General features: G+C 44.5%; 1 protein-coding gene across 1 annotated transcript in view; it reads right to left on the bottom strand.

The window, feature by feature from the left end:
- Positions 1–12,500, bottom strand: part of wdfy3 (WD repeat and FYVE domain containing 3) — a 136,071-nt gene that overhangs the window by 5,510 nt on the left and 118,061 nt on the right. The window contains exons 45-48 of the mRNA XM_042331149.1: positions 7,880–8,059; positions 2,856–3,038; positions 2,482–2,578; positions 1,857–2,036 (exon numbers count right to left, since the gene is read on the bottom strand). Of these exons, the coding sequence (XP_042187083.1) occupies positions 1,857–2,036; positions 2,482–2,578; positions 2,856–3,038; positions 7,880–8,059 (640 nt within the window). The remainder of the gene's footprint in view (positions 1–1,856; positions 2,037–2,481; positions 2,579–2,855; positions 3,039–7,879; positions 8,060–12,500) is intronic.

Raw genomic sequence — 12,500 nt, 5'->3', positions numbered from 1 at the left:
AGTAGTAAGAATAGGGTAGGTTTAGCTAATAAACTAGAGAACTTAAGTCATCAAATATAAAATTTATGAAGATTAATATTCTCATACAAGCTCTACCTCTGTATGGGACAGTACAGAGACCGATTAACTGACTTACCGACTGATTAACTGACTGACTGAGACCGACTGATTAACTAACTGACTGACTGAGACCGACTGATTAACTAACTGACTGACTGAGACCGACTGATTAACTGACCGACCGATTAACTGACCGACTGACTGATTAACTGACCGACTGACTGATTAACTGACCGACTGACTAATTAACTGACCGACTGACTGATTAACTGACTGACCGATTGATTAACTGACTGATTAACTGACCGACTGATCAACTGACCAATTAACTGACCGACCGATTAACTGACCGACCGATTAACTGACTGACTGACCGATTGATTAACTGACTGATTAACTGACCGACCGATTAACTGACCGACCGATTAACTGACTGATTAACTGACTGATTAACTGACCGACTGATTAACTGACTGACTGACTGATTAACTGTCCGACTGACTGACTGATTAACTGTCCGACTGACTGACTGATTAACTGTCCGACTGACTGATTAACTGTCCGACTGACTGATTAACTGTCCGACTGATTAACTGACTGACTGACTGATTAACTGACTGACTGATCAACTGACCGACTGATTAACTGACCGACTGATTAACTGACTAACTGACTTACTGATTAACTGACTGACTAACTGATTAACTGACTGACTGACTGATTAACTGACTGATTAACTGACTGACCGACCGATTAACTGACCGACCGATTGACTGACCGACCGATTGACTGACCGACCGATTGACTGACCGACTGATTAACTGACTGACCGACCGATTAACTGACTGACCGACCGATTAACTGACCGACCGACCGATTAACTGACCGACTGACTGATTAACTGACCGACTGATTAACTGACTGACCAACCGATTAACTGACCGACCGACCAATTAACTGACCGACTGACTGATTAACTGACCGACTGACTGATTAACTGACCGACTGACTGATTAACTGACCGACTGACTGATTAACTGACCGACTGATTAACTGACTGACTGACCGATTAACTGACCGACTGATTAACTGACCGACTGAGACTGACTGATTGACTGAGACTGACTGATTAACTGACTGACTGACTGATTAACTGACCGAGTGATTAACTGACCGACTGATTAACTGACCGACTGACTCACTGAAAGCTCCAGGGCACCGGGACCCTCAGGATCTACAGACCATTAATGATGGGTGGTCGTCTGTACTCTTTAAAGGTCCTTTATACCAGATAGTGTCTGTTACAGGTATGTAGGAATCAAAACAGGATTATATCAGATAGTGTCTGTTACAGGTATGTAGGAATCAAAACAGGATTATATCAGATAGTGTCTGTTACAGGTATGTAGGAATCAAAACAGGATTATACCAGATAGTGTCTGTTACAGGTATGTAGGAATCAAAACAGGATTATACCAGATAGTGTCTGTTACAGGTATGTAGGAATCAAAACAGTAGAGATGGAGACCCACTACGTTGGTGGTAAAAATATTAGAATATAGTAGGTTTTAGCCAATTACCTATTCAACAAATTAAGTCATCAAATGATGAACATTGTCACACTCTGCCTTCATGTAGGTAGGTCGACTGACTGACTGGCTGGCTGGATGACTGGCGGGCTGGCTGACTGACTAGCTGACTGCCTGACTGGCTGGCTGACTAGCTGACTGACTGGCTGGCTGGATGACTGGCTGGCTGGATGACTGGATGACTGGCTGGCTGACTGGTAAACCAACCTTTGGGTCTGTGGACGGTGCTGCCTGGTTGGCTGCCTGATCCTCCCCCAACCGATCCAGCTCCTCCCCCAGCTGCAGCGTTGGGCAGAGGGGAGGGTTTGGACTCTGTGCTGAGGCAGGGCTCGTCTCCGTCTGATTCGCTGCTGTCGTCGTCAGCGTTCTGGCTCTCGGGTCCCTCTGCTGGAGACGAAGAGAAAGACTACTTTATTGCTCACAGGACACATAGGCGGCATCCCCAATGGCACCCTATTCCCTAGATAGTGCACTACTTTAGACCAGAGCCCTATGGCACCCTATTCCCTACATAGTGCACTACTTTAGATCAGAGCCCTATGGCACCCTATTCCCTAGATAGTGCACTACTTTAGAATAGAGCCCTATGGCACCCTATTCTCTACATAGTGCACTACTTTTGCACTGTATAGTGGACTTCCTAGTGAAGAGGAGACATCCAGATGTCTTTTGCTTCGTGATGAAATTATGACCTCACCAGTATTAGAGACTTACACACACACACACACACACACACACACACACACACACACACACACACACACACACACACACACACACACACACACACACACACACACACACACACACACACACACACACACAGACCTACCCAGCTTGTCCTCTGTACAGCAGTCAGTTACATCAGGGGGCTCGATGGGCTCTGGAGCAGGGGTTTCTGGGACTTGTAGGAACTCCATCCTCCAGAACTACAGGAAGGAAGTTTAGATTAGAAAACTTTAATGTCTTTGATGAGGAAACTCATTTTGAAGCATAAATACACTACGTACAAAGAGTGACAGATATTAAGGGATAGGGATTAAGTCTAAAATTGGACTAAAAATAACTTTCAATGGAGATTCCTCGTGAACCTTGATTTTTTGTAGTTGTTGTCCAGTACTAGGCTTCATCTGAAACCGTCACCCCCCCAAAAAAAAGAAGGAGTAAGAGTAGGATGAGAAGAGGAAGGGAGGAAGTGTTGGTTACCCTGACGACGCCGTCGGAGTGTCCGGTGACGATGACGTTCTGCGTGTCCCATTCGTTCATCTCTGACACGCAGCAACAGAGGATCTGCTGTGAGCGGCCTGTGAAGGTGTTGGCGCTGGCTATGGGACTGCCGTTGATGCTCCACACATGGATGTAGGTGCCCGCTGAAGACACTATGTCTCCCTGTATATACACACACACACACAGAGAGAGTGTGAGTCAATAATAATAATCAAGTGATCAATAATCAAGTGATCAAGTTCACTTTGTTTGAAGTTTTAGCTAATGTACAGCTGAATACACAGTGCCTTCTGAAAGTATTCAGACCCCTTGACTTTTTCCAAATTTTGTTACATTTACAGCCGTTATTTTAAAATTGATTAAATTGCCCCCCCCCCCATCATCAATCTACACACAATACCCTATAATGATTAAATGAAAACAGGTTTAAAAAAAATAAATTTAAAAAATGAAATATCACATTTACATAAGTATTCAGTATGTTTTTTCATAAATAACAACTATTGTGCTGAATCAAGTGAAGGAAATCTCGATCTGTTGCTCAGGTGATAAATGAAAACCTCATGGTAATCTGCAGACCTCGTCCACATCCTTCCACAAGCCAACATCACTCTGACACTCCACAAACCGTATGAGACCATAAACAATACAAGAAACCACTCACCCAGAGGCAGCGTTTCTGGTGGGCGGAGACTTTAACATGGGGAGACTTGAAACCGTTCTACCGCACTTCTTCTAACACGTCTCCTACGCCACTAGGGGCACTAGAACTGCAGACTACTTTTATTCTACCAACAGAAACACATACAAGGCCTTCCCTCGTCCTCCCTTCAGCAAATCTGACCATGACTCCATTCTCCTGCGTACAAACAAAAGCTCAAACAGGAAGTACCAGTGATTAGCTCAAACAGGAAGTGGTCCGATGAAACAGACAAGCCTACAAGCCTATGTTCCGGGGATTCATCCGATAGCATTGAGGAGTTTACCACAGCAGTCACAGGCTTCATCAGTAAGTGCATAGACGATGGCGTCCCCACAGTGACTATAAGAACGTATATCCACACCAAAAAGCATGGATTACAAGCACTATCCACGCTGGGCTAAAGCTACCGCTTACCAGGAACAGTACACGGACGCATAACAGAAAGCTACAACCTCCGAGACATCAAACAAGCAAAAGGACAATATAGGAGGAGGTTAGAATCCTATTACACCTGCTCCAATGCTTTTCGTATGTGGCAGAGCTTTCAGACGAGAACGGATTACAAAGGGAAACCCAGCCGTGAGTTGCCTATGGATGCATAACTCCCAAATGAGCTACAAGCTTTTTATGCTCGATTGTATGAATATATATATATATTTTTTGATTTATTTCACCTTATTTAACTAGGCAAGTTATAAAATAACACTGTGCCTTGCGTAAAAGCCCTGGTGTTTCCAGATGACCGTGTGATCTCTCCTGGGCCGACGTGAGCGAAACGTTTTAAACAGGTTAACAATCTCAAGGCCGACGGGCCGGACGGAATACCAGGGCGTGTTCTCAAAGCATGCACAGACCAGCTGACAAGTGTCTTCACTGACATTTTTAATCTCTCCTTGCCCCAGTCTGTAATCCCAACATGTTTCAAGCTGACCACCATTGTCCCTGTTCCCAAAAGCTCCAAGGTAACCTGCCTAAATGACGACATCTCCCTGTAGCACTCACATCTTTAATATTGAAATGCTTTCAAAGGTTTGTCATGACACACACATCAACACCATCATCCCAGAAACCCTAGACCCACTCTCATTCACATACCGCCCCAACAAATCCACAGATGATGCAATCTCAATTGCACTTCACACTGCACTCTCACCTGGGCCAGAGGGAAAATGACTGTGAGAATGCTGGTCACAGTCTACAGCTCAGCGGTCAACACCATAGTGCCCTCCAAGCTCATCACCAAGCTAAGGACCCTGGGACTGAACCCCTCCCTCTGCAACTGGATCCTGGACTTCCTGACGGCCTGGCCCCAGGCGGTGAGGGTAGACAACAACACCTCCGCCCCTCAGGGGTGTGTGTCTAGTCCCCTCCTGTACTCCCTGTTCACCCACGACTGCATGGCCACACACGACTCCAACACCATCATCAAGTTTGCTGACGACAACGGTGGTAGAACTAATCTCTGACCGTGATGACAGGGAGGAGGTCAGAGACAACCTCTCCCTCGACGTCAGTAAGAACAAGGAGTTGATTGTGGACTACAGGAGAAAGACGGGAGAGTACGCCCTCATCCACATCAAAAGGGCTGTTGTGAAGTGGGTCGAAAGGTTAAAGTTCCTTGGTGTCCCCATCACTAAGGACTTAACATAATCCACACACACCAGGGCAGTCGTGAAAATGGCACGGCAGTACCTCTCCCCCACAGGAGCCCTCGGCTCCTCAAAAAACGTTCTACAGCTGCGAACATCGAGATCCTCTTGACTGGCTGCATCACCGCTTGGACGACTGTCCTGGGTCTCGAGTTTCAAGTTCCTTGGTGTCCACATCACCAACGAACTATCATGGTCCAAACACACTAATGGCAGAGCTAGAGATTGTTGAAAGTTGGACCAGAGCTAGAGATGATTTAAAGTTGGACCAGAACTAGAGTTGGTTTAAAGTTGAACCAGAACAAGAGTTGGTTTAAAGTTGGACCAGAACTAGAGATGGTTTATAGTTGGACCAGAACTAGAGATGGTTTATAGTTGGACCAGAACTAGAGATGGTTTATAGTTGGACCAGAACTAGAGATGGTTTAAAGTTGGACCAGAACTAGAGTTGGTTTAAAGTTGGACCAGAACTAGAGATAGACCAGAACTAGAGTTGGTTTAAAGTTGGACCAGAACTAGAGTTTATTTAAAGTTGGACCAGAACTAGAGTTGGTTTAAAGTTGGACCAGAACTAGAGTTTGTTTAAAGTTGGACCAGAACTAGAGTTGGTTTAAAGTTGGACCAGAACTAGAGATGGTTTAAAGTTGGACCAGAACTAGAGTTGGTTTAAAGTTGGACCAGAACTAGAGATGGACCAGAACTAGAGTTGGTTTATAGTTGGACCAGAACTAGAGTTGGTTTAAAGTTGGACCAGAACTAGAGATGGTTTATAGTTGGACCAGAACTAGAGTTGGTTTAAAGTTGGACCAGAACTAGAGTTGGTTTAAAGTTGGACCAGAACTAGAGATGGACCAGAACTAGAGTTTGTTTAAAGTTGGACCAGAACTAGAGATGGACCAGAACTAGAGTTGGTTTAAAGTTGGACCAGAACTAGAGATGGACCAGAACTAGCGTTGGTTTAAAGTTGGACCAGAACTAGAGATGGACCAGAACTAGAGATGGTTTAAAGTTGGACCAGAACTAGAGTTTGTTTAAAGTTGGACCAGAACTAGAGATGGACCAGAACTAGAGTTGGTTTAAAGTTGGACCAGAACTAGAGTTGGTTTAAAGTTGGACCAGAACTAGAGTTGGTTTAAAGTTGGACCAGAACTAGAGATGGACCAGAACTAGAGTTGGTTTATAGTTGGACCAGAACTAGAGTTGGTTTAAAGTTGGACCAGAACTAGAGTTGGTTTAAAGTTGGACCAGAACTAGAGTTGGACCAGAACTAGAGATGGTTTAAAGTTGGACCAGAACTAGAGTTTGTTTAAAGTTGGACCAGAACTAGAGATGGACCAGAACTAGAGTTGGTTTAAAGTTGGACCAGAACTAGAGTTGGTTTAAAGTTGGACCAGAACTAGAGATGGTTTAAAGTTGGACCAGAACTAGAGTTTGTTTAAAGTTGGACCAGAACTAGAGATGGACCAAAACTAGAGTTGGTTTAAAGTTGGACCAGAACTAGAGTTGGTTTAAAGTTGGACCAGAACTAGAGTTGGTTTATAGTTGGACCAGAACTAGAGTTGGTTTAAAGTTGGACCAGAACTAGAGTTGGTTTAAAGTTGGACCAGAACTAGAGTTGGTTTAAAGTTGGACCAGAACTAGAGATGGACCAGAACTAGAGTTGGTTTATAGTTGGACCAGAACTAGAGTTGGTTTAAAGTTGGACCAGAACTAGAGTTGGTTTAAAGTTGGACCAGAACTAGAGTTGGTTTAAAGTTGGACCAGAACTAGAGTTGGACCAGAACTAGAGTTGGTTTATAGTTGGACCAGAACTAGAGTTGGTTTAAAGTTGGACCAGAACTAGAGTTGGTTTAAAGTTGGACCAGAACTAGAGTTGGTTTAAAGTTGGACCAGAACTAGAGTTGGACCAGAACTAGAGATGGTTTAAAGTTGGACCAGAACTAGAGTTTGTTTAAAGTTGGACCAGAACTAGAGATGGACCAGAACTAGAGTTGGTTTAAAGTTGGACCAGAACTAGAGATGGACCAGAACTAGAGTTGGTTTAAAGTTGGACCAGAACTAGAGATGGTTTAAAGTTGGACCAGAACTAGAGTTTATTTAAAGTTGGACCAGAACTAGAGATGGACCAGAACTAGAGTTAATTTAAAGTTGGACCAGAACTAGAGATGGTTTAAAGTTGGACCAGAACTAGAGTTTGTTTAAAGTTGGACCAGAACTAGAGTTTGTTTAAAGTTGGACCAGAACTAGAGTTGGTTTAAAGTTGGACCAGAACTAGAGTTGGTTTAAAGTTGGACCAGAACTAGAGATGGACCAGAACTAGAGTTGGTTTATAGTTGGACCAGAACTAGAGTTGGTTTAAAGTTGGACCAGAACTAGAGTTGGTTTAAAGTTGGACCAGAACTAGAGTTGGTTTAAAGTTGGACCAGAACTAGAGTTTGTTTAAAGTTGGACCAGAACTAGCGATAGACCAGAACTAGCTAGCTAACAACCAGAGGGGCACTAGAATAAAACAACAACATTTTTGTAGTTAATAATAAATCCAACGTGAAACGTGATAACTATAGTATCCTTAACTAGAATGAAATATCTCTCTTAATTTCTGAATCACCCTTGTAACATCAATAGGTTTGGGGGAAACAAACACCACCCACCGTGAGTTCGTTGATGCAAAGGGCGGAGACGGGGGCCCTGTGTCCTCTGAGCTGTGTGACGAAGGAGAGTTTGTTGAGGTCCCAGATGATGCAGGTCCTGTCTCTAGAACCAGACACCAGGATGTGATACGCTGACGAGGCTGTCAGACAGGTTACTGTGTCTGTATGGCCCAGCAACGCCTGGCAGGGGAGAGGAGAGGGGAGGGACATACACACATGTTAAAACACGGGTTACTGATATGTTACATACAGGCACAGACACGCATTACACACAAGTTAAAGAGTGGCAGAGATACTATCTAATGGTGTCTGTGTGTTTGTTGGGAAGTAGTTGGATTTTACACATTTTGTTACGTTACAGCCTTATATTGAAATGTTTGAAAACATTTTATTTCTTCAATCTACACACATTACCCCATGATGCCAAAACAAAAACAGGTTTTTAGAAAAGTTTGCAAATGTATAAAAAACAAACAAAAAAACATCACATTTACAAAAGTATTCAGACCCTTTACTCAGTACTGTGTTAAAGCATCTTTGGCAGCGATTACAGCCTCAAGTCTTCTTGGGTATGACGCTACAAGCTTGGCACACCTGTATTTAGGGAGTTTCTCCCATTCTTCTCTGCAGATCCTCTCAAGCTCTGTCAGGTTGGATGGGGAGCGTTGCTGCACAGCTATTTTCAGGTCTCTCCAGGGATGTTCGATCAGGTTCAAGTCCGGGCTCTGGCTGGGCCACTCAAGGACATTCAGAGACTTGTCCCGAAGCCACTCCAGCATGATGCTGCCACTACCTTGCTTCCCCGTAGGGATGGCGCCAGGTTTCCTACAGACGTGACGCTTGGCATTCAGGCAAAATAGTTTAATCTTGGTTTCATCAGACCATAAAATCTTGTTTCTCATGGTCTGAGAGTCCTTTAGGTGCCTTTTGCCAAACTCCAAGCGGGCTGTCATGTTCCTTTTACTGAGGGGTGGCTTCCGTCTGGCCACTCTACCATAAAGGCCTGATGGTGGAGTGCTGCAGAGATGGAGGTCGCTGTGTTCTTTGGGGACCTTCAATGCTGCAGAAATGTTTTGGTACCCTTCCCAAGATCTGTGCCTCGACATAATCCTGTCTCGGAGCTCTACAGAGAATTCCTTCAATCTCATGGCTTGGTTTTTGCTCTGACATGCGCTATCAACTGTGGGACCTTTTCTATAGACAGGTGTGTGCCTTTCCAAATCATGTCCGATCAATTGAATTTACCACAGGTGGACTCCAATCAAGTTGTAGAAACATCTCAAGGATGATCAACAGAAACAGGACGCACCTGAGATCAATGTTGAGTCTCATAGCAAAGGGTTTGAATACTTATGTAAATAAGGTATCTGTTCTTAATTTTTTTATAAATTTGTGAAAATGTCTAAAAAAACAGTTTTTGCTTTGTCATAATGAGGCATTGTGTGTAGATTGATGAAGAAAAAGTTAGCTAAGCAGGGTTGGTCCTGGTCGGTCCCTGGATGGGAGACCAGATGCTGCTGGCTTGCTTCTGAAGCTAAGCGGGGTTGGTCCTAGTCAGTCCCTGGATGGGAGACCAGATGCTGCTGGCTTGCTTCTGAAGCTAAGCGGGGTTGGTCCTAGTCAGTCCCTGGATGGGAGACCAGATGCTGTTAGAAGTGGTGTTGGAGTGCCAGTAGGAGGCACTCTTTCCTCTGGTCTAAAACATTAATATCCCAATGCCCCAGGGCAGTGATTGGGGACATTGCCCTGTGTAGGGTGCCGTCTTTCGGATGGGACGTTAAACGGGTGTCCTGACTCTCTGTGGACACTAAAGATCCCATGGTACTTATCGTAAGAGTAGGGGTGTTAACCCCGGTGTCCTGGCTAAATTCCCAAACTGGCCCTCATACCATCATGGTCACCTAATCATCCCCAGCTTCCAATTGGCTCTTTCATCCCTACTATTCCCCAGGTCGTTGCTGTAAATGAGAATGTGTTCTCCATCAACTTACCTGGTAAAATAAGATTGTCTGGATACCTGTTTGAGTGTCTAGAGAGTCTGGTTACCTGTTTGAGTGTCTAGAGAGTCTGGTTACCTGAGAGTCTGGTTACCTATTTGAGTGACTAGAGAGTCTGGTTACCTATTTGAATGACTAGAGAGTCTGGTTACCTGAGAGTCTGGTTACCTGTTTGAGTGTCTAGAGAGTCTGGTTACCTGTTAGAGTGACTAGAGAGTCTGGTTACCTGAGAGTCTGGTCACCTGAGAGTCTGGTTACCTGTTTGAGTGTCTAGAGAGTCTGGTTACCTGTTTGAGTGTCTAGAGAGTCTGGTTACCTGTTTGAGTGACTAGATATTCTGGTTACCTGTTTGAGTGACTAGATATTCTGGTTACCTGAGAGTCTGGTTACTTGAGAGTCTGGTTACCTGTTTGAGTGTCTAGAGAGTCTGGTTACCTGTTTGAGTGACTAGATATTCTGGTTACCTGAGAGTCTGGTTACCTGAGAGTCTGGTTACCTGTTTGAGTGACTAGAGGGTCTGGTTACCTGAGAGTCTGGTTACCTATTTGAGTGACTAGAGAGTCTGGTTACCTGAGAGTCTGGTTACCTGTTTGAGTGTCTAGAGAGTCTGGTTACCTGTTTGAGTGACTAGAGAGTCTGGTTACCTGTTTGAGTGACTAGAGAGTCTGGTTACCTGAGAGTCTGGTTACCTGTTTGAGTGACTAGAGAGTCTGGTTACCTGTTTGAGTGTCTAGAGAGTCTGGTTACCTGAGAGTCTGGTTACCTATTTGAGAGTCTGGTTACCTGTTTGAGTGACTAGAGAGTCTGGTTACCTGTTTGAGTGACTAGATATTCTGGTTACCTGAGAGTCTGGTTACTTGAGAGTCTGGTTACCTGTTTGAGTGTCTAGAGAGTCTGGTTACCTGTTTGAGTGACTAGATATTCTGGTTACCTGAGAGTCTGGTTACCTGAGAGTCTGGTTACCTGTTTGAGTGACTAGAGGGTCTGGTTACCTGAGAGTCTGGTTACCTGTTTGAGTGTCTAGAGAGTCTGGTTACCTGTTTGAGTGACTAGAGGGTCTGGTTACCTGAGAGTCTGGTTACCTATTTGAGTGACTAGAAAGTCTGGTTACCTGAGAGTCTGGTTACCTGTTTGAGTGACTAGAGAGTCTGGTTACCTGAGAGTCTGGTTACCTATTTGAGTGACTAGAGAGTCTGGTTACCTGTTTGAGTGACTAGAGAGTCTGGTTACCTGAGAGTCTGGTTACCAATTTGAGTGACTAGAGAGTCTGGTTACCTGTTTGAGTGACTAGAGAGTCTGGTTACCTGAGAGTCTGGTTACCTGTTTGAGTGTCTAGAGAGTCTGGTTACCTGAGAGTCTGGTTACCTGTTTGAGTGACTAGAGAGTCTGGTTACCTGAGAGTCTGGTTACCTATTTGAGTGACTAGAGAGTCTGGTTACCTGAGGGTCTGGTTACCTGATTTGAGAGTCTGGTTACCTGTTTGAGTGACTAGATATTCTGGTTACCTGAGAGTCTGGTTACTTGAGAGTCTGGTTACCTGTTTGAGTGTCTAGAGAGTCTGGTTACCTGTTTGAGTGACTAGATATTCTGGTTACCTGAGAGTCTGGTTACCTGAGAGTCTGGTTACCTGTTTGAGTGACTAGAGGGGGTCTGGTTACCTGAGAGTCTGGTTACCTATTTGAGTGACTAGAGAGTCTGGTTACCTGAGAGTCTGGTTACCTGTTTGAGTGACTAGAGAGTCTGGTTACCTGTTTGAGTGACTAGAGAGTCTGGTTACCTGTTTGAGTGACTAGAGAGTCTGGTTACCTGAGAGTCTGGTTACCTATTTGAGTGACTAGAGAGTCTGGTTACCTGTTTGAGTGACTAGAGAGTCTGGTTACCTGAGAGTCTGGTTACCTGTTTGAGTGTCTAGAGAGTCTGGTTACCTGAGAGTCTGGTTACCTATTTGAGAGTCTGGTTACCTGTTTGAGTGACTAGAGAGTCTGGTTACCTGTTTGAGTGACTAGAGAGTCTGGTTACCTGTTTGAGTGTCTAGAGAGTCTGGTTACCTATTTGAGTGACTAGAGAGTCTGGTTACCTATTTGAATGACTAGAGAGTCTGGTTACCTGAGAGTCTGGTTACCTGTTTGAGTGTCTAGAGAGTCTGGTTACCTGAGATTCTGGTTACCTGTTTGAGTGACTAGAGGGTCTGGTTACCTGAGAGTCTGGTTACCTATTTGAGTGACTAGAGAGTCTGGTTACCTGAGAGTCTGGTTACCTGTTTGAGTGTCTAGAGAGTCTGGTTACCTGAGAGTCTGGTTACCTGTTTGAGTGACTAGAGAGTCTGGTTACCTGAGAGTCTGGTTACCTGAGAGTCTGGTCACCTGAGAGTCTGGTTACCTGTTTGAGTGTCTAGAGAGTCTGGTTACCTGTTTGAGTGTCTAGAGAGTCTGGTTACCTGTTTGAGTGACTAGATATTCTGGTTACCTGAGAGTCTGGTTACCTGAGAGTCTGGTTACCTGTTTGAGTGACTAGAGGGTCTGGTTACCTGAGAGTCTGGTTACCTATTTGAGTGACTAGAGAGTCTGGTTACCTGAGAGTCTGGTTACCAATTTGAGTGTCTAGAGAGTCTGGTTACCTGTTTG

The sequence above is a fragment of the Oncorhynchus tshawytscha genome, linkage group LG12 (genome assembly GCF_018296145.1).
Source record: "Oncorhynchus tshawytscha isolate Ot180627B linkage group LG12, Otsh_v2.0, whole genome shotgun sequence".
In the NCBI taxonomy this organism is placed as follows: Eukaryota; Metazoa; Chordata; class Actinopteri; order Salmoniformes; family Salmonidae; genus Oncorhynchus; species Oncorhynchus tshawytscha.
This window is presented reverse-complemented; position numbering and strand designations above follow the sequence as displayed.